Source organism: Eumetopias jubatus, unplaced genomic scaffold, assembly GCF_037043125.1.
Source record: "Eumetopias jubatus isolate StellerSeaLion01/CBP00866 unplaced genomic scaffold, mEumJub1_p1.0 scaffold_4, whole genome shotgun sequence".
NCBI lineage: Eukaryota > Metazoa > Chordata > Mammalia > Carnivora > Otariidae > Eumetopias > Eumetopias jubatus.
In genome coordinates, this window is record NW_028274810.1 from 171,908,855 (window position 1) to 171,932,356 (window position 23,502).

A 23,502-nucleotide genomic window follows, 5' to 3' on the forward strand; every position below is an offset into this window, starting at 1 on the left:
GTGGTTTTTTCAAACTGCTGCTTCTGTGCTGTATCTCCAAGGGGCTCTATGTTGTGTTGTCTTTTTAAGGGCAGAGACTCTGCCCTCCCTGCTCTCCCAGGAGCCTGCTAATTTTTTTAAAGTTCCAGGTGTTAAGGCTCACTGATTGTAAGAATTGGGGAAATTCAGCCCCTCTGGTTTTCAGAGCCAAATGTTATGGGAATTCGTCTTCTTTATGTAGGTTCCCTTGTGTCAGTCTGTCTCTGCCCTTTCCACAACCATAGTGTCCTTCCCTTCCAAGACAGTCCTGTGGTCTGTTTAGTTCCTTACCATGTCTTCACCCATCCTATCCTTTTTGATGTTACCTCTTGTTTACATTTAGCTGTGGAGAGTCTGTTGTGCTAGTCTTCAGGTCATTTTCTGGGGTTTTTTTTATACCGATGTGGGTGTTATCTAGTATCTGTGGGATGAGGTGAGCTTTGGGTCCTCCCACTCCCCCATCTTCCCCAGAAGTCTTTTATAGCTACTCTTTTTTTTTTTTCATTTTTTAGGTAAACTTTTTATTTTGAGATAATTGTAGATTCACATGCAGTTGTAAGAAAGAATACAGACATCATGTGTATACCTAGTGTACCCCATGGTAACACCTTGTAAAAATATAGTAAAAATATAGTATCACAGCCAACTACCAACATTGCTACAGTCCTCCCATCACATTCAGATTTACCCCCTTGTTCATATATTCGTTTGTGTGTATGTATTAGCTATATATGATTTTATAACACACATGGGTTCCTGTATCCACTGTCACAGTCGAGACCCAGAACAGGTCCATCATCACGAAGACCCCTCATTACCATATTCACCCATCCCTAAACTCTGCAACCACTTAATCTGTCTCCATTTATAAAATTTGTCATTTAAAAAATGTTACAGAAATGGAATCTTACAGTATATAACCTTTGGGTTTTTTTTTTCCACTCAGCATAATTCCCTAGAGATTCATCCAAATTGTTGCTTGTATCGATAGTTCCTTTTTTTTTTTTGGTAAGTGGCATTCCATGGTGTTGATATACCACAGTTTGTTTAATCATTTACCAGCTGAAAGACATCTGGGTTGTTTAGTTTTTCACTATTAAGAACAAAGCTGAATGAATGATCATTCTTGTACAGGTTTTTTGCCAGATCATATATGTGGTCATTTCATGGCTAGCTTATAAGGAACTGTAAACTGTTTCCCAGAGTGGTGGTATCATTTTACATTCCCACTAACGATGTGTATGGGATCCAGTTTCTCTGCACATAACACCGACATTTTGTAGCTACTCTTAAAAGTTGAAACTCCTTTTTTTGCTAGATTGCTGAGAATTTTTATCATGTTGAGTTTTGTTAGATGCTTTTTCTGCATCAGTTGATAGGACCATATGATTTTTCTTCTTTAGCTTCTTCATGTGGTGGATTACATTGGTTAATTTTTTTTAATATCTAATTAGCCTTAGCTCCTTGGAATAAATCCCAGCTGGTCATGGTGTATAATTTTTTTCTCTACATTACTGGATTCTATTTTCTAATATATTTGTTGAGGATGTTTACTTGTATACTCATAAGTGGTAGGGATCTGTATTTTCTTTTCTTGGGCTACTGTCTATGTCTGTGCAGTGCAATCCTGGTACTAACTACCCAGCGTGAAGTCACATTTGACAGGTTAAGTTCTCAGTCCTGCACAAAACTGCCCTCACTCAGCCACTAGCCCTAAGCTCTAGAGTTTCTAGGACACCTGTACTTCTAACCAACTGGCTACACATTTGAGGTTCCCGCTTCCCCCTCAGATTGCAAGAGCAGTTTTCAGGACTCAGGAAAGTGCTCTGTTTAGGATTACAGTTGTATTGTAAGGAATACAAATCAGGACCGTCTAAGAGACCGTAAAGTCCAGGAGAGCTCTAAATGCAAATCTTTCGTATCCTCAGGATTTATCACCTCACTGCCACATCAGTGTGTATCACCAGCTTTTTTCCTCTTTTGATAAAAGACATCCTTACAGGTATGACCTGATATCTCGTTGTGGTTTTTATTTGCATTTCCCTAAAGATTAGTGATGTTGAACACCCACCTTTTCCTGTACCTGTAGGCCATTTGTGTGTCTTTAAAAAATGACTATTGAGGCCTTTTGCCCATTTATTAATTAGATTGTCTTTTTGCTATTGAGTTGTATGAGTTCTTTTATATTTTGGTTGTTAACCCCTTACTTGAAACATGGTTTGCAAATATTTTCTCCCATTCTGTACATTGCCTTTTCATTTTGTTGATGGCTTCTTTTGCTGTACAGAAGCTTTTTAGTTTGACATAGTTCTACTTGTTTATTACTGCTTTTGTTGCCTTTGCTTTTGGTGTCAAATCCAAAAAATCATTGACAAAGCCAATATTGAGAGGCTGACCTCCTGTGTTTTCTTCTAGGAATTTGTCAGTTTCAGGTCTTATGTTCATCTTTAATTCATTTTGAAATGATTTTTGTGTGTATGGTGTAAGATAGGAATCCCAGTTTCCCCGCATCATTTATTGAAGAGACCATCCTTTCCCCATTGTATATTCTTGGATCCTTTGTGGATGATTAATTGACCATATATGCATGGGTTTATTTCTGGACTCTCAATGCTGTTTCATTGACCACTGTGTCTGTTTTTATGTCAATACCATGCTGTTTTTGACTACTGTTGCTTTATAGTTTGAAATCAGGCAGTATGATGACTTTAGCTTCATTCTTAAGATTGCTCTGGCTGTTTGGGATCTTTTGTGGTTTAGTACAACTTTCAGGACTTTTTTTTTTTTTTTCCTATTTCTGTGAAAAAAATGCCTTTGACATTTTGACCTGGATTGCCTTGTATCTGTGGATCACTTCAGATGGTATGGTTATTTTAACAATATTAATTCTTCTAATCCATGAACATGAAATATCTTTTTGTTGATTTGTGTCATTTTCAGTTTCTTTCATTAATGTCTTACAGTTTTCAGTGTACAGATCTTTCACCTTGCTTAAATTTGTTCCTGAGTATTTTGTTTACATAGACAATTTCTAATTGTTTGTTGTTGGCATATAGAAACTAATTCTTGCGTATTTTGTATCCTGCAGCTTTACTGAGTTCATTTATTAGTTTTAACAGTTCTTGGCTGGAATCTTTAGGGTTTTCTATATATAAAATCATGTCATCTGCAAACAGACATTTTACATCTTTCTTTCCAGTTTGGATGCCTTTTTTATTTCTTGTCTAATACATCTGGCTAGGACTTTCAGTACTTTATTGAATGGAAGTGGTGTGGGTGGGCATCCTTTTATTCTTGATCCTATAGGAAAAGTTTTCAGCTTTTCACTGTTGAATGTGATGTTAGCTGTGGGCTTGTCAAATATGGTCTTTATTATGTTCATGTGCATTCCTTCTATACCCAATTTTTTGAGAGTTTTTTTTTTTATCATGAAAGGATGTTGAATTTTATCAGATGCTTTTTCTGCATCCGTTGAGGTGATTATATGCTTTTTATTCTTCATTTTGTTCATGTGGTGTATCATACTGATTTGTGTATGTTCAAGTATCCTTGCATTTCAAGGATAAATCCCATGTGATATCTTTTCTAATAGAAACAATTAGTGCTATAGAGTTCTCTTTTAGCACAGTTTAGCTGTGTTCCATAAACTTTTTTATTGAAGGTTTATTATTATTTAGTACCATGTATTTTTAAATTTTACTCAGCACGTCTTTTTGATCCCATGAATTGTTCAGAAATATTATTTAATTTATTTCCCCTTGATTCCTTGGTTTTATTCCATTGGGGGCAGAAAATATACGCTGTATGATTTTAGTTCTTTTAAATTTGTTGAAGTTTAATTTGTAGTCTATGATATGGACCATGTTGGTGAATATTCATGGGCATTTGATAAGAATGTGCATTCTTTTGTTGAGTAGAGTGTTGTATAAATTTAGATCCTATTGATCGATGGTGTTAGTTCTGTGTCTTTGGTGATATTTTTGTCTAGTAGTTCTATTAATTGTTGTGAGAGGGGTGTTGAACTCTTCAACTATAATTGGAGGTTTCTGTTTCATGTGTTTTGAAGCTCTTTTATTTGTTGCACACACATAAAGGATTGCTATTCTGGGTGTGTTGACGCTTTTATCATTACTCTGTAATGTTCTTTGTCTCTGGTCATTTTTTTCTTGTTCTACTTCATCTGACATTAATATAGCCATTCCTGTTTTCTTTTTTAAAAGATTTTATTTTATTTATTTATTTATTTATTTATTTATATTTATGTATTTATTTTAGAGGACATGTATGGTGGAGGGGGAGCAGAGGGAGAGAGAATCCCAAGCAGGTTCCAGGCTCAGCTCAGAGCCTAGTGGCGGGGCTCAATCCCACAACTCTGAGATTATACCCTGAGCTGAAATCAGGTGTCAAACACCCAACCGACTGAGCCATCCAGGTGCCCCCCTGCTTTCTTTTGATTAATGTTTATGTGCTCTATCTTTTTTCATTCATTTACTTCCAGCCTACCCTTCTCATTATATTTGAAGTTGGTTTCATGTAGAGAACATAGAGTTGGTTCATATTTTTAAAAACTGGTCTGCTAAAGTCTGTCTTTTAATTGCTATGTTTAGACCTTTTACATTTAATATAGTATTGATATGTTAGAGATTAATTCTGCCATTTTTCCTTTGTTTTATTCTATTTTTCTTTCCTGTGTATCCCTTTTCCTGCCTTTATGTGGGTTACTTGAACAATTCTTAGAACTCCATTTTGTTTTTTGTATAGAGTTTTGAGTGTATCTCAAATTTTGTTTTTTAGTGGTTATGTTAGATATTACATTATCCATATGTAACTTGTCACAGTATACTGATGTCAACATTTTACCAATTTGAGTAACCTGTAGAAGCTTAGCTGTTCTGTTTAGGTCTCATTTTCTTACTTCTGTATAGTAGTATTGTTTTAAATAGTTCCTCTACGTATATTAGGAATAATATAAGGTAATGTTTTATTTTTACTTCAGATGTCTGATATCATTTAGATAATTCAACTGGGGAAAAGATAGTGTTACATTATCCCATATTTTTATACTTTACATTCTTGGTGTTTCATATTTTCTTCTCTACTATTTCCTTTCAGTTTGAATAACTTCTTTTTGGGTAGGTCTGGTGGTAACCTTTTGTTTTCCTTTTTCTGAGAGGGTCTTGATTTTACCTCCATACCTTCGAAATTTTTTCACTGGATATAGAACTTTGAATGACAGTTCTTTTCTTTCAGCTCTTGGAAATGTGTCATTTCCTCCGAATGTTGGCCTCCATATTTTCTGATGAGAAATCTTCTGTCATTTGAATCTTTGTTTTTCCATAGTTAATGTCTTTTTTTTTTCTACCTGCTTCCAAAATTTTTTCTTTGTCCCTAATTTTCTGAAGTTTGATTAAGTGTCTTGGCATGTGTTTCTTTGGATTCCTATTCTGTTTGGGTTTTCTCAGCTTCTTGAATCTGTAGGTTCATGTGTTTTGCAAAACTTGGGTAGTCTTCAGCTGTTATTTCTTCATACACTGTTTTAGCCTTGCATTCATTCTTTCTCCTCTCCTTCTGGGACTTTTGTTAATATGAATAATACATCTTTTCTTATTCTAACTAGATCTCTGAGGATCTGTTCTTTTTTTTTTCCAGTATATTTTTTCCTGTAATTCAGGTTAATTTCTTTTGTTCTGTCTTCAAGTTCACTGATTTCCTTCCTCCATCATATTTACTTAGCTGTTGAATCAATTCAGTGAATTTTTAATTTTATGTATTGTAATTTTCAGTTTTTAAATTTCCACTTGGTTCTTTTTTATATCATTTCTTTGCTGACTCTATACTTTTTTAATTTGTTTCAAGATGGCTGTTTTAAAATCCTTGTTAGATAATTTTAATGTCTGTGTCACCTTGGAGTTGGCATCTGTTGATTCTCTTTACTCGAAGTTGAGATTTTTGTGGTACTTGGTATTTTGGGTGATTCTCACTTGTATCTTGGATATTTTGAGTGTTACGTTGTGAGATTCTGGATGCTATTTAATATTTATTTTGCAAATAGTCACCCTGTTTAGGTTTAGTGTGCATGTCCAGGTGGAGTTGGATGTTCAGCTCCTTCCTGGGACTAATGATATCAGGGTGGGTAGAAGCAAATGGCCTACTTGAACTGCCTAGTTGCTGTTGAGCTGGGGGTTGGCCCTGCCAGCACTATTCCTGCAGATATAGAGTATTGCCCACTAGCACCACCTTGCACCACTTTATTCTTCCTCTTTGCTGCCTTGTGGGGTTGGAAGTTTAACTGCCCATTTAGCCCCACTGACATTACTGTTGTGGGGAAAGCTTAGGGTCACTTGTTCTGCCCCATTGTCTCCAGGTGGGAGCATAAGTCCGGCTACCCCCTTCAGCCCCATTACACTGCAGATGAAGTTTTTCTTTTAGTCTTTGGTAACAGTTGGGCAGATAATATTTAAAAAGTTTTCAGTTCTACTGGCTGCTCTTTTACCTGTCTTTTGGCTAGTGGGAGATGGATTTTCTTGAGGCTTTTTTTGGGTGGGGTGGGGTCTATGTCTGTTGGTAGTTACAGGTTGGAGGCTTCTTCAGCGTGCTATCCAGGATGTATAGGAGGCAGAAAGAAAACCCCGGGAATTCACCACTGTGTTATTCCTCAAGTCTCTGGGTCCTTCTTTACCTTTGCCTTCTCTACCAGTCTTGCTTTGTTGTATTACATGTTCTAGGATTTCCTAGTTATAAGAGGTTGGACTTATGAGGAATGGGGCTTACTACATCCTGGCCAAAACAAATTATGTCTTTTTTCTTTTTAAATTGTGGTGAAATACACGTACCATAAAATTTATCATCTTAACCATTTTTTAAATGTACAGTTCAGTAGTGTTAAGTACATTCACATTGTTGCATAAATCTCCAGAGTTCTTTTCATCTTGTAGAACTAAAACTCATTACCCACTAAACAATTATCTCTTCTCCCCTCCCCACAAACCCTGGCAACCCATCATTCTACTTTTTGCCTCTATGAATTTGATTATTACAAGTAATTCATATAAGTGAGATCATACAGTATTTGTCTTTTTGTGAGTGGTTTATTTCACTTAGCATAATGTCTTCAAGGTTCATCCATGTTGTAGCATATGTCAGAATTTTCTTCCTTTATAAGGCCGAATGTATACATACATTGTACTTATATACTATATTTTGTTTATTTATTCATCTGTCAAGGAACTTGGGTTGCTTCCACCTTTGGTTGTTATGAATAATGCTGCTATAAGAACATGGATATATCTCTTCATGACCCTGCTTTTCATTTTTTGGGGTGTATATACACTCAGAAGTGGAATTACTGGATCATATCATATTTTAATTTTTTCAGGGATTACCATACTGTTGTTAGTAGCAGCTGCACCATTTTACATTCACACAAATAGTGCACAAGTATTTCAATGTCTCCATATCCTCACTAACACTTGTTACTTTGGTTTTTCTGACAGTAAGGCATTCTAACAATGAAAAAGTGGTATCTCATTGTGGTTTTGATTTATATTTCCCTAATTATTAGTGATGTTGAGCATCTTTTCAAATGGTTGTTAGCCATTTGTTTACCTTCTTTGGAGAAATGTGTATCCAAGTTCTTTTCTCATTTTTAAATCAGGTTGTTTGTTTCTTTGTTGGGTAGTAGGAGTTGTTTTTTTTTTTTTAATATTATTCTGAGTATTAACCCCTTATGAGATAGATGATTTGCAAACGTTTTCTCTCATTCCTTAGTTTGACTTTTCACTCTTGATTGCATCCTTTTATACAGTTTTTAATTTTGGTGTAGTCTAATTTTACTTTTGTTTCCTGTGCTTTTGGTGTCCCATCCAAGAAATCATTGCCAAATCCAGTGTCATGAAGCTTTTCCTCTGTATTTTTTTGTAAGGGTTTTAAAGTTTCAGCTCTTATATTTAGGTCTTTGATCCATTTTGAGTTAATTTTTGTGTATGGTGTAAGGTAAGGGTCCAAAGATAAAACTCTTACTATTAGACGTTGCTAGTAAACACACAAAATTCTAAAGAAATTTGAGTTGTTTGGTTATTAGAATTCTCTTTTTTTACTTTGGTGACCTCCTAAGGCTTTCTGCAATATTGCGTATTTTATTTAAGCTACTCGTTTATAGAAGTTAGGTGTAGGTTGTCTGTGGTGGTTATGAGTGTTGTATAAAAAGCAAAAAGAACTAGAAGTCCTAGAATAAGAGAGAAGAATCAGCATTCTCGTTTTGTTTACTTCATACTGTTCATTCAGATAGATGCCATGATATGGTGGACAAAAGCCCTGACAGTTTTTTTAATTATATCCTGATTCTACCATTTATTAAATCTGAGACAGGAAAGTAATCAAGTCTTTTTGGGTCTCCTTTCTCATCTGTAACGCCTACTTAATAGGGTTATTACAGTATTAAATGAGACAGTATATATAGTCAGTGTTCTTATCCCCTACATTGTGGTTGGCAAGGTAGTGTATATATAGACAATTTATGTACAAAACCATAAGTATCTACATAATATTAAGGCAGTTGCTTAAATCATTCGGTTTTTCAAAGTAAAGTGGCAGTTAATGCAGGTATCTTAGTAAAGGAAAATCTATTGAACACTTATAATTCATATGCCTTCCATAATATATATCATACTTTAATAAGTTTACATTAAAAATAATGTGTGTAGGGACATTATATATTACAAGGTTAACAAGAGTTTTCTGTATGGTGGGATTGTGATTGGTATTTTTTTTTCCTCCTTTATACATTTCTGTAGTTTCCAGATTTTCTAAAGTGATCATGGGTTACTTTTATATTTTTTTAAAAGAAACTTAAAAGGTAATTTAATATTGAAATATTTATAAATGGTATACCTCAGTTTTGCTTTAATTGAATTCAGTGAGGAAGGGGAGCATGAAGTAGTTGGGGTGTTTAGGTGAAAAGGTGGATAATAGAACATGGGATTCATTATATTATTTGTTCTTTACTCTTGAAAATGTGTCTGGAATTTTCATAATAAAAAGTTTTTAAAAGCTGTTAAAAGAGTGTACTGTGAAATGTGAAACGTAATAAGGACTCAAGTATAAGATGACTTTTTTCTGAGGAGAATAATTTTTGGAGAAGAAAAATGTGTCTCCTGATACTGGAGCATGCATAGTATTTCACAATTATGGGAGTTTTTTTTGTTTGTTTTCTGGGCTTAAGGCTCCTCCATTTTAGCTGAGTCACTTTAGCTGGGCTTTATTTACTTATAGAATATATATGAAATGTCATTTGCTCTGGATGTATCCAATCTGGATGTCTTTTTTTGTCTTAATAGAACTTTATTGAAATATATTTTATATATCATATAATTACCTTATTTCTAATGTACAACTTAGTGGGTTTTTTTGTTGTTTTTAGTAAATTTAATGAGCTGTGCAACCATCATCATAGATCAGTTTTAGAACTTTTCCATCACTTTTGTAAAATTCCTCATGTCTGTTAATTGTTAATGCCCATACCTACCCTTGGCACCCACTTACCTACTTTCTGTCTCTGTAGATTTCCCCCTTGAGGACATTTCATGTAAATTGAATCATATAGTATATAATCTTTTGTGTATGACTTTTTTTAGCATAATGTTTTTGAGTTTTATCCTTGTCCTAGCGGGTATCAGTATTTAGTCCCTTTTTATTGTTGAGTAGCATTCTATTGTATTGAGTTGATGTGTTTATGCATTCACCCATTGGTGGACACTTAGATTGTTACCAGTTTTTGACAGCTATGAATAAAGCTGCTTTCAACATTTACATACAAGTCTTTAGATATATATTTTTATTTCTTTTAGTTAGGTACCTGAGATTGCAATTGCTGGATTATATAGCAAATTTATGTTTAACTTTTTAAGAAATTGCCAGTGTTTTCCAAAGTGGCTACAGCATTTTTCTTTCCTCCAGCAGTGTATGAGGGACTCCATTTCTCCCTATCCTCCCCAACATTTGTTTATTGTATATCTTTAGAATGTAGAATAGCCATCCTAGGGCTGTGACATAGTATCTCGTGGATTTGATTTGTATTTCCCTAGACTAATGATGTTGAGCATCCCGTACCTGTTAGCCATTCATATATCTTACTTATATGTTGTATAATGTCTGTTCAAATCTTTTGGCCCATTTTTTAAATTGGTCTTCTCATTTATTGAGATTTATATATCTTTACCAACTGAACAACACCCCATACACAATCATCTCTTCTCTCTCTTGCTCTTTGTCATATCTTTCTTTTTCAGTACTTTGTACCTCTTTAAATTCTTTCTTCTCAAAGTTTAGTTCAAATACCACCTTCTTGGGGCGCCTGGGTGGCTCAGTCGTTAAGCGTCTGCCTTCGGCTCAGGTCATGGGATCCCAGGGTCCTGGGATCGAGCCCCGCATCGGGCTCCCTGCTCTGCGGGAAGCCTGCTTCTCCCTCTCCCACTCCCCCTGCTTGTGTTCCCTCTCTCACTGTGTCTCTCTCTGTCAAATAAATACATAAAATCTTAAAAAAAAAAAAAAGTGCTTAGGGCTAAAAAAAAAAAAAAAAAACAAATACTACTTTCTTTTTGAGGGCTTTCCTGCTTAGCTATTACTTACACTTCTGACTTTCCTGGCCTCTTAGATGAATTATCATTTGTTCCTTGAAATTTAGTACTTAATTATTTTAAAAAGTAGAAAAATCTTGGCATTGGTGGACTTAAAATTTGCACTTTGGAATATTGAGTTTCTGATGTGGATATAGTAATTTATAATTTTTCTGAGGCATGAATTTGAATCAGTTGTATATTACTTTTTAAGGCTGGTCTGAGGAAGTGAGTCACTTAGCCAGTAATTGAGATTAGCCACTGCCTAGGAACATGGCAGCTTTGGTTTCTCCTTATAAGGCAAATTATTTGCCATAAACTTATTTGTAAATTTTAGGATTTTTTTAATGTCTGCAGATTATCTTTTAACAATTTCAGTGGCCTGAAAAATTATCTTGAATTTTTAAAATTGTTTTCATGTATAACTTATGTCCTCTACTAGATTTTATAATCATTCACTTAATTCATTCAATAATCATTTACTGAGTGTCCACTATGTTAATAACATTGGCCCTGTCACTAAGTATGTGACCCCAGTGTGTCACTTAGGTATCTCTGTTTTCTCTTGTATACATCAGAAAAACAATAGCATCTATCTCAAAGCTGCTGGAGGATATACTAAGATATTTTGAAAGCACCTGCAATAGTATCCAGCACTTGGTAGCTGCTCAGTAGACATTAGGTGTTATTATGTGCAGCTTGTGATAAGAACCGAAGATGCATTGGTGTTTAAAACTGACAGGGTCCCTTTTTTTGCATTGTTTATAATCTGGTGGGAAATGGAGATACAGAACAAGTAAATAGATAAGGAGAAATAAAATGTCTATATTTCTCTTGTGTTACCCCATTGGGGGGAATGATGGTTAATTGAGGGGTTGGAGATGGGGGAATTTGGGATCAAAACAGTAAGGGAAAGACTGAGTCAATGAAATGATTCCTCTAGTACAGAGTCGTATTAGAAGCCTAACTATTCATATGTATAACTTACTTGTTTTATCATGTTTTTGAAAATTGTGCTCCAAGAAGTGTTGTATCAAAAAAAAAAAAAAAAAAGTGTGGTATCAGTGTGCAAGTCTGTTCACAGTTAAGATAGGCAAAAAGTAACATTTTCAAAATCTAGCATGTATTTTGGAAGGGCAGAATCAAGCATTTGACTTTCTACCTTAGTATTGCAATTTTGTTGTTAAGTGTCAGGACAAACCAAGAGGTGGACTTGATGGTGGTGCTTCTGGAGATTAAAATTATGAATGTGTTTAATAAATTTTGCCATACAATTATGAGAAATGCAGATTTAGTTTTTTCATAAGCGTTTGTGATGGGTCAAACCTTGACTTATATATCATTCTTAAAAGTTTATGTAGATTAGTCATACTTCAAGGTCTGTATGCTGGACTATAAGAAAATTTGGTATTTAACTCAAACCACTCAGGTTATTTAATTCTTATTCCTTATACTTTTTAATGTAAATATGTGTAAAATTTTGCTGGTCTATACTAAGATACTTTTGAGATTTTTTTTTTGGAAAATAATTTTATTTGTATCTAACTACTGGTAGAACCTTCTGATAAAATCATAAATGCATGATTACATGAGATGTTTGTAATTATGACTACAACTAGCATAACTTAATTATAGACTAGATACAGTATTGAAAAATTTTGTATAGTGTAAATATTTAGAGGTTAAGTCATTTCCCCTTCATTTGAATTTTAAGATTAGAGCTGCTTTTATGAGGAAAAATAGTCCCTAAGATCTAAAAATCTCAGTAAAAATAATGCAAAAAAATTTTTAAAGTAATATTTTTAAGGAACATTGAAATTGGAAATTAACATTTGTAGATTTAAAAATAGATATCAGCCTTTAATATTAAGCCAAACATTAAAATATTTACCAAAATCTTTATTGTCTTGTTTGCTTTTTTAATTTAGTTTCTCAAAATAGTTAAAATATACACAGTGTGAAGTTTAGAAAGTACAAAGAGAAAGGTAAAAGATGAAAAATGTTTTCTCCTGTTATCTAGTCACTTAATTTTTTTCCCTTTAGGCAAACACTATTACTATTTCTAGCAAATTCTTTCAGCGAGGGTTCATGCATTTATATATAGCATAGGTATTGCTTTAAAAATTTCCTCTATTGTCTATTTTAAGTTGAGCCTTTGTACCTCTATCCCAAATTTAAATACTTTCACTATCCCAAACTTTTAGCTATTTGTTCTAAAAGGCTCTTATATTTGGAAAGAGTTGTACATTTATGAAATGCTTTCATAAAATTGGGTGGTTGGTTACTCAGTATTTATATTGTTTGTGCTTTTTTTTTTTAAGATTTTATTTGTTTGAGAGAGAGCAAGCGAGAGCACAAGCAGGGGGAGCAACAGAGAGAGAGGGAGAAGCAGGCTCCCTGCTGTGTGAAGGAACTCAACATGGGGCTCCATCTCAGGGTCCTGGGATGTGACCTGAGTTGAAGGCAGATGCTTAACCAACTGAGCCAGCCAGGCAGCCCTGTTGTTTGTACTTTTTCATATTTAAAACCTCGCTCAAAATAAATAAATAAATAAACCTAGCTAAGACAAAGCACTTTCATACCTCTTTGATAAACCTAATATTCTTATGGGATAGACAACTAGATATTATGATCCCTGTTTTAAAAAATCTGTAAAATGAGGTTTAAAAAGTTTTTACAGTGACAGACCTGGGGTTTGACTCTTGTCTTTTTGGGCCTTCAGCCCATTTCTTTCTACTGTATTCCACTTCTTTGACGAAGCCCAGGGCCCTGACTTACAATGCAGTATTCTTTCCATGACCCCCATAGCTGCTGCTTCTGCACATCTTATATTGAGCAGAATTTATGAAATGTCTGATTGTTTATTTACCACTAGGGGTGTTAATACTTAGAACAATAACTCTGGTGTTTTTGCTTTTCACTGTAGTCACTGCAAGTTGTTGACAGTGAACAGCCATTGTATTCTTTTCTATCTAAATATTAAGTTCCATTAAAGGATCATTTTCATAATTCATGATTTCTTTGAATGCTTATTTCCACTTACTGAGTTTTCTTACATTTGGTTTACCTATATTTAATACTTTAGTGTAATTAGGCAGGCACTTGATCTGAATTCTACTGAGATTTTCATTTTGTATTTTTTAAAGGATATTTATTTATTTATTTTTAAAGATTTTACTTATTTATTTGGCAGAAATATAGAGAGCACAAGTAAGCAGAGTGGCAGGCAGAGGGAGAGGGAGAAGCAGGCTCTCCCCTGAGCAGGGAGCCCAATGTGGGGCTCGATCCCAGGTCCCTGAGATCATGACCCGAGCCGAAGGCAGACGCTTAACTGACTGAGCCACCCAGGTGCCCCTTCATTTGTATTTTTAAAATTTTTTATACATAAAGTCTGGAATAGAAAAGAAAATTATTGACTTGGAATATTTATCACTCAAGTCACATTTCTAGTTTTGGTCTTCAAAACAGGATTCCTTCTATTTCTGAATTAATAAGCAGCACAGTAGTTTTCTTTGTTAGAAAACTGTGATAACACTGTAAAATTAATATTCTTTTTCATTAATGAGTTGTTGAAACTCATCCATTTGATTTGGGCTTGTTATCAAAAACCACACTTAAGTCATTCTGTACCCCTCTTGTCATCTTGTGTTAAGTTACTTCAGCCTTTTTAATCTGTAAAGTGGGCATGCTGGTAATACTGTGTGCTATTCTAAGAATAAGATGTATGTAAAACTGCTCTGTAAATTGTAAAATACACAAATATGAAATATTTTTGATTAGAATTGTTCCTGTTAATGCGATTCTTGTGAGCTAATTATAGTTTTCATCACCTTAGAAAATATTTCTCAAGGTTCTCAGTATTTTTTATGAATTTTTAATCCTAGTTTTAAGTTACTTATTACAGAAAAATTTTTTAAATGCATTAGAGAACTTAAATTACACATTATCTTTGGCCAGAGAACAAATGGCCTAAATTTGGCCTAAAGTTGGCCTAAATTTTTACAATTATACAGTGCCTTTCTGTTACAAGTAATTAAAAAATTTAAAGATGTAAAGTTAAATTTGGAAATTCAAAGTTTGAGTTATTTGTAAACTCTCTCTTAGGTGGTTTTTGTTTTATGGTGGAAACTTCACTTTTCACCTTTTTATTCTGAAAGTTCCACTGATATTCAGGCAATTGAAGTCAATAATAATAGAATTTTATTATGCTCACAGATTCTCTGTGTGACAGGATTTCAGTTAGGGTGTGTTGCTGTTTCACAGTGTCTGGGGCCTAAGCTAAGACTCAAATGACTGGGTGAGATGTGAATGGCTGGGAACCAGAATCCTCTGGAGGCTTCTTCACTTACATGTCCGGTGCCTGGGCTGTAATTACTAGAGAGCTGGGCTCAGCTGGGATTGTTGACTGAACCTCCATGTGGCTTAGGCTTCTCACCTCAGGGCTGCTGAGTTCCAAGAGTAGGTGTCTGGAGACCTAGCATTACAGGAGAAACAGTAATAGGGTAAGTAGCTGCTCTTGGTAGTTGTCCTCTGTTACTTCCACTGCATCCTACTGGTTATAAATGTATCTCCACAACTAGCCCTGATTCAAGGGGAGAAGAATTAGATTCTGTATTTTGGAGGGATTCTGGCAAGGTCACTTTGCAGAAGGCATGTGGGATAAGATATAATATAGTGACCATTTTGGAAAATACAGTCTGCCATACGATGTCCTGATTTTCAAATTTACATGTCTTGGTACCTACTGAATAGTGCCACTTGAACATTTCAGTGGCTGAGAATAAAACGCTACCAAAACGTACGTCCTCTTCACCCCTGCTCTCTTACCCCTGCTCTCTCACACAGTGAGAAAACTGCATTTTGTTTCTAAGTTAGTGGTACCTCTTCTAGGCAGTTATGCAAGCCAGGTCTCTGCTTGCTGAGAGCCTCTGTGAGATTGTTTCATTGGTTTTCTTTCCAGATGTTCATGGAGTTCACATGTATTCATCCCTATTGTCACAGCTTTAATTCAAACCATTGCCTCCTCTTTAGGTTACTGTAGCATTCTATTTAACTTCTGTATTTTTATTTAATCCTTAGCTATATGAAATGTGATTCTAAAGTCATACAATTGGCTTTGAAAAAGTAAAACCTAGTAGAATATATACATCCAAAGGAATGTTATTTTTCAAAGTAATCCCTACATTTCTGCTTTTTAATAAATGTTTTTGTTTAAAGTTGCTTTTAGATATATATAGTCATAATTGATCCTATATCATCTTTATAGTTTGGGTTACAGGCTTCTGGAGACTAATGAGAGTTATGTATGTTCTATTTTTCTAGAATAAGCTTAAACACACACAATTTGAAATGGTTCAGAGAAGCAGTAAAATTAAGAACTTTTGTTTCGTGTTCGTATACCATTCTTCATACTTGGCTCCATGCCAACTGTGATTAATTGGTTGTTAGAATCTCATTCCCTTTCTAGAGATTTTTCCTTCCGTGAAGCTATTCATTTGAAAGAAACAGGCAGAAAAGAACTGCAAACAGTGAATTCCACAAATATTTCTGAATACTGGCACTATTATGATAATTGATGCATATCCTCCCACACACTGCTTTGAAGGAGACAGCAGTTTGGATGTATAAGTTCTAATGTGTTTATTAAAAACTATTCATTTCACTTATAAGGTCTTTCCTTAGATTACCAGTTTAGTTTGCATTGACTAAATACTGTTCTACAAACTATACTTAAGACAAAATGATGTCATGAGAGGTAGATATAAATCATAGTGTATAGATAATAGAATTCGTTGAATTGTACTAGTATTGTTTTGAAGTTTATATTTGTGTTTTCAGTGGGTAAAAAAGCTGCTAAGCAAGTTGATAGTAAGCATAATATTATGAGAGGGAATATTTAATATACTTAGGAAATCAGGCATATAACTTGTATATAATCAGTTATTTTTCAGTAAATCATTCTTTCCTGTTCATTAAATAAGTCCTGTGCCTTATCAGTTGTGCTCACTTGGTTCCAGTTATTTAATGTACCTAGGAGGAATAAAACTTGTATTTCTTTTCAAAATACTTCACATCTATATTTTTATGCTAATTCCCAATGACCCATATTCTCCAGTTTTAATCTTTCTATATATAATGCAGTGATTGTGTTTCTGTGGCTTTCAAAAATTTTTATAAAACTAGTTCTGAAGGAATAGGGAGAATTGATGGCTAGAAAGTAATTCCTAAAAGAATTTCAGTAATTTTTTGTAAAGGGCTAGGACTACATAGTTTAAAAACCTAAATATCACTAAACAAATTCATCATCTAATTTTTATCTTATTTCAGCTCAAAAATGATGACTTTTCTTATGACATCCAATATTGTCTATTTGCATTGTCTACTGTTTCCAAAGCAGTTAAAAAAAAATATTTTGCTGTTTGTTTTCATCCTTGTCGTGATTCTCACTTTAACAAAGTATTTCACAGTTAAGCACTATGTGGTTTGTAGTTTGAGTATGCTAATATTTCTTATTTTGATGCTTTAATATTTTTTTTCTTCTGGGTGTGTTTTCTTTAATAATTGAGAATTAGTTTACTTCTTGATTCTACAGTTGAAGGCCAACATGAGGCAAACTGTTTCTAAGCCCTAATTTATTAAAATAGACAGTTGCCTCAAAAACTGTATTACTGGACATTCGTTATAAGAAAACTGAAAAGGAATTCCATTTTAGTATGCACTCAAACACTAGACCAAGAGTTCTTACAAGTACAATAAACGGTTGGGTGAAACCAAAGCCATGGTGAATGAAACTCAACTGTCTTCCACTCGTTTCTTTTAACTGCTTTATAGCAATAATTCTTTAACTTATTTGCGTATCAGAATCCCCTTGAAGCCATGAAAAAACACAGACTGTAGTACTCTGATTTGGTACTTACTGATTCAGTATGTCTCTGTGGGTCCTGGTGGTAGTGATGCTACTGGTCCTGAGACCATATTTAGAGAAGCACTGCTTTATAAAATGTTTATCCTAATAATTGTAGAATGAATTTTTCCATTCAGTTGCATCAGTTAATAGAAGGTTGCTTAAATATAGCACAATGTGTCCTGTGTAATACACTAAGAGGAGAGAAACTAGTTTCTGGATCACTACTTACCAGCTTTCTGACCTTAAAGTTATTATTTAATCTGATCCATGGTTTCCTCCTCCATAAAATGAGGAGTTGTCCTTTGAGGATAAAATTAGGTAATGTGTGGAAAAATGTTTTAAACTCTACATTGCTGCTCAAATATAAAATAGTATTGCATATTTTAAAATTTCAGCTTGTTTTAAAATACTGTGGCTAGAGGGTATTGTGCTAAGCAAAATAAGTCAATCAGAGAAAGACAATTATATGATCTCACTGATATGTAGAATTTAAGAAACAAGGCAGAGGATCATAGGGGAAGAGAGGAAAAAATGAAGACGAAACCAGAGAAGGAGACAAACTGTAAGAGACTCTTAATCACAGGAAACAAACTGAGGGTTGGTGGAGGGGAGAGGGGTGGAGGGATGGGGTAACTGGGTGATGGACATTGGGGAGGGTATACCGGGTATTATATAAGACTGATGAATCACAGACCTGTACCCTGAACAACAAAACAAAAAATACTGTGGCTTATCATATTGTTACATTAAGTATTTTGAGAAACACTTATTTTCTACCTCCCCCTATTGCCCCTTGTCCTTTTAATCTTGGTTACTTTTTAGTGACAGATGTCTTTCAGTTTAAGTAGTCTCGAATGGCTTGGAAAGGTAACATTAAAATGAATACACAGTCCTGTGGGACTCTAAAAATATAAGCATTTTGTGGGACCAGAAAGATAACCATGCAAGCTATGTTGTTGATAGTAGTCAGTGGGAAAAGTTATGATTATTCTGTGACCTTTAAAGATTTTATCAAAACATTTTAAAACTTTTTTACTGTGGGTTATAAATGTATAGGGAAAGGAAAAAGTAAAACTCATGTTTAGTACAAGGTAATTTAAAACATTAGAAATACTGAGTTAAATTGTTTTATTTCTTTGTAAATAAAACTTATCTAGATCAGTTTGAACAGTACTTTGTATAACTTACAATATGGAGATAGAAAAAAATATAGTACTGTCTGAATTAGAAAAACATTATATTCAATATAGCTTGTGTTGGGTATGTTTTTTTAGACTATTTAAATATGGACATTTAGGGGTGGCTGGGTAGCTCAGTCGGTTGAGTGTCCAACTCTTGATTTCAGCTCAGGTCGTGATCTTGGGGTTGTGGGATTGAGCACACATCAGACTGTGCTCAGTGGGTAGTCTGCTTGAGATTCTCTCCCTCTACCTCCCTAAAATAAATAAATAAATAGGTAGATAAATATGGACAGCTAAAAATAATGGAATCATAGAATAAAATGGTTCATAAGAATCTGGTCAGATCCTTTGAACCCTAATGTTTTAGGGCAAAGGTCAGCAAACCTTTTCTATAGAGGGCTTTTCAGGCCAAGAAAAAAATCAAGGATATTATATAAGTACTTACATACCAAGAGAAAACCAGTTTACACAGATTTTTTTATTGATGGATTCAAAATAATCATAATTGAGTATAAATTTTGTAATCCTGGTCTAATGAGAATTCTCTCAGGTGGAGTAACATTTCTTCCCTGGGTTTGAAGGTTAGTGTACCCTACCATCAAACTGATTGCAGATATTCAGCTGTAAAAACTATTCTTAAACTCAGGAAAACAGTGGTGGGTGGCTTTGGCATGTGAGCAATAGTTGTTGACGGATGTTTTAGAATATAAGAGACTTTTGCAATCATCTAGTAGTGAAGTGAGGATTGTTTCCCAAGGTCACGTGGTTATTTAGTAATAGGTGGTGTCAAATCATAGTGGTATTTAAAATGTACTACTTCTGATGTTCTTAACCAGAATACCCTGTTTCCTACTGATTTTATACATGGAAGTTCACCTTTTACAAAAACTGCCACCTTACCCCTTCCCCTACTTTACATCTTTTTTCTGCCTTGCTTGAATTTTAGCAGTACCTCAGCTTCAATAATAATGATAATATTTTAAAATGAAAAATAGGGTTTTAAAAATTTTAATGAAGATTTGGGGGCAGTTAATATATTTTCCCTTCATCTGTACTGTATTTTTTAAGGTGATGTAAATTATTTTTAATTACATGTATTGGTGAACTGTACAGTTTTCAGTATCAGACATTGTGAACTTTTATTAAGTAGTATTTTAAGTACATACAGATACTATTTCATATTGTCCCCCTTCCACTTCTACCAGTGGTAAAATGGAAAGAACTTTAGCCCACAGAGGACTAGACTGAAACACCAAACATCAAATGCTTGGCACAGAGTAGGTAATGAATAAATTGTGTGTGTATGACAAAGTGATTTGACAAAACCACTTTATAAAGGGTTTAATATAGTCTCTGGATTATTCAGTTGTAGTCTAGTCTTTTTTTAATACCAAATTTAACACATTTGTTCAATGTTCCTAGATACACCTATGTAATAGAGCAGTTAAGAAACCAGGATCTGGAATTAGATTATTTAGTTGTGAAACCTGATTAGCCATACACCCAAGCCATGCAGCCCTTGAGCAAATTATTTAACCTTTTTGTGCCTCACTTTCCTAATCTTTAAAATGAAGATGCTAGTACAAACTTTTATGGGTTACTGTGAGGCTTAATTATGTTAGTACATGTAAAATGTAATAGTGCTTGGCACATAGTTCATTCTGAACAACTATTGGTTACAATAATAGTAATTATAAATGTTATGTTTGAATGTTTTTCTTCCCACATTTCAAACGGGTTTAATCAGTTAACCAGACACCCTCTCCTCCCCCAGCCTATCAATTAAATTTAGCGGTCTTTTATTACAGGTAGGATTTACCTATTTACCTCATTTCATAAGTTATAAACAGCAAAATTTCCCATTGAACTGGACATGTGTATTTTACAGTGCTTTATGTAGTCATAAGTAGAAAAATTGGTTAAATATCAACACATGTACATGGTCAAAAGGTTATAGTCCTGGTCTGATAATCTTGAGGTAATCACAAGAGTGATGTGTTGAGTTTTTTTACCCCTCACTGAACATGTGCCCTATATTTTATAACTTGAATACATAATATTCCATTCTTAATATTAATGCTTATGGTTAGTGTAGTTACTTGACCAAAAAAAATCTACTTTGAGAAAAGAAATTTTTTTTTTAAAGATTTTATTTATTTATTTGACAGAAAGAGACACAGCAAGAGAGGGAACACAAGCAGGGGAAGTGGGAGAGGGAGAATCAGGCTTCCTGCCAAGCAGGGAGCCCAATGTGGGGCTGAGCCGAAGGCAGGCACTTAACGACTGAGCCACCCACGTGCCCCGAGAAAAGAAATTTTTCTTTGGGAATTAGTAACGCGCAGTTGTACTTATCCTTATGGTTATTAATATATTCTTTGTATAGTTTCATTAAACTATATTGTGTAAATTAATACATTTAGCAGCAGGAGAATTTTAGTACTGAATTTTCTTTTGAATTTGCATTCTTCCCAACTTCTTGTAGAAGTTACAAATTAGTTTACAAAGCCTGTAATCAAATTACTTAATGATCTTTCTGTTGTCATGTTTTCTAACATATGCCTCTTTTCCCCCCCCAGAGGAAATAAAAGCGGAAACTGAAAAACAGAGGTTTGTGGGGTTTCTTTTCTTTAGTAAAAATAATTTGCAAACATATCAGTCTTGGCTAATATAGTAATACATTCATCTATATGTCACAAATTTTCTGTATGTGATCTTTATAATAAAATTAATAAAAAATGGCTTTTAAGCAATAGAAGCAAAAAGATCTCATAAATAAGTATATAAGGGTATTCCTGAAATACCATATGATATGCTTTAAAGTCTTCGCTTAAAAACTTTGATCCATATTTAGAAAGGTAACTATTTATTTTGTAATTTAAATTACTTTTCAAGTAATTAAATAACTATTTGATTTTCTTGCATTTAGTTAAGCTCTGGCCACTAGCTTTTGACCTGTTGCAAATCATAATTTCTCTGGGGTTTGGTTTCCCTCATGAAATATGGGCATATGAAAGTTGGTTCAGCAAAATTCCCTTTAGAACTGAAATTTTGTGTTTTTATATGAGTTTATCATCAGTACGAAAAATGTGATATTCTAATCAGACTCTTTTTTTTTTTCCTTTAGTCCTCCTCATGGAGAAGCGAAAGGTGGATCAAGCACTCTTCCACCAGTTAAATCAAAGACAAATTTTATTGAAGCAGACAAGTATTTCTTACCCTTTGAATTGGCATGCCAGTCCAAATGTCCCCGTATAGTTAGTACATCTCTTGATTGTTTACAGGTATGTATAAAATGGCATTATCTAAAAACTATTTAATTTGAATATGTTTCTAAACATTGTTCACAATTGATGATTCAGACATTTTCCATGAAAGCCTTGAATATTCTTATTGTGATAAGAAACCAAATGGTTGCTTATATTTAAGAGAGACAAAATAATGACTCCACAAAGATGTTCCTAGTTTAAGGGTAACAAAAATCATTAGTTAGCTTAGTGAGACACATTATCTTTACTAAGTGTTGATTTGGTCTCATTTTCCATCAGTGAGGTGCAAGAACCATAAGACTTTTAACCTGCTGCTGACTTTACATGTATCATGATTTGCAATGATTTTACTAAATGCCTGCTGTTTTATTTAAAGCAATAGGTTAATATTGACAGTTTAATGTTTCTATTCACTGCTGGACTTTAGCTCTGATTTTTATTTATGTCAGAAAAATTCCTGAAATTTTTCATCCTGTTTTATTTACATACACACACACACAGAGGATTCTCTTAAGATTTAAGATACTTGTAAAACTTCCAGATAGAGGGGTTTTTCTCTTTTCAGGTGTTTTCACTGTTTGGTAAATTATACCTGTGGAACTAACAATTCAGTGGCTAGGAAAAGACCATATTCATATGATTTTTTTAGAAGATAGATTAAGTTCATTTGATATGTGACCTTGTTTTCCCTGAAAAATTAAAATTAATGATACCTAAGGCTTTCAGGGCTATAATGGATGATGAATGAACAAATCTATGATTTATTATAGCCAGTGCATGGAAATTGGGTTTTCTGCATTTTCACAGATCTGATGTGGAAAGAGATTTTGAGTCATTTAAATGTGTTAATACAGCTTTCACAAAAGCAATATCAATAATGGTTAGATAGAAAGCAGTAAGCTATTCTGATTCATCAGAGATAAGGTCTGAGGCCTGGCTTTCTCAAAATATTGCCTGATGGTTTTATTGTGGTTATTATGTTTTTGTGGTTATTATGAATGTAAATAATTTTACATGTTTATAGCTAATAAAGTTTTCAGGAAAAGTTGGTATAGCCATGGCTTTGATTTTACTTTAATGTTTTTATGTAAAAAGTGTAATATATACTGAATTATATATTATAATTTTAATGTATATTTAATTAGCATATATATCAGCTTAATGGGGATCTTTGTTTTCTTTTTCCATTTCAGAAACTTATTGCTTATGGGCACTTGACTGGCAATGCTCCAGATAGTACAACACCAGGCAAAAAATTAATTGATAGAATTATTGAAACAATTTGTGGCTGCTTCCAAGGTCCTCAAACAGATGAAGGAGTTCAGTTGCAAATAATAAAGGTAATTGATTATATAGTGAATTTGTCATTCATAATCTCTGTTTTTAAAAATCAGAAGCCATTTACCTTGGAAATATTTGGAAAGGTCATTTTATGTGGTTTCCAGCTGTAATAGAGGTCATTTAGTTGCTTTTTAGACACCATATGAGGGGGTTTTGTTGAATGTCAAGAGTTCACT

The 23,502-nt window shown here is 33.9% G+C and overlaps 1 protein-coding gene across 5 annotated transcripts in view; it reads left to right on the top strand.

Annotated features, from left to right (window-relative positions):
• Positions 1–23,502, top strand: part of ARFGEF1 (ARF guanine nucleotide exchange factor 1) — a 148,008-nt gene that overhangs the window by 34,739 nt on the left and 89,767 nt on the right. For all 5 annotated transcript variants that reach the window (XM_028113260.2, XM_088022806.1, XM_028113276.2 and 2 more), the window contains exons 2-4: positions 21,296–21,326; positions 21,844–22,000; positions 23,179–23,325. In XM_028113260.2, the coding sequence (XP_027969061.1) occupies positions 21,296–21,326; positions 21,844–22,000; positions 23,179–23,325 (335 nt within the window). The remainder of the gene's footprint in view (positions 1–21,295; positions 21,327–21,843; positions 22,001–23,178; positions 23,326–23,502) is intronic.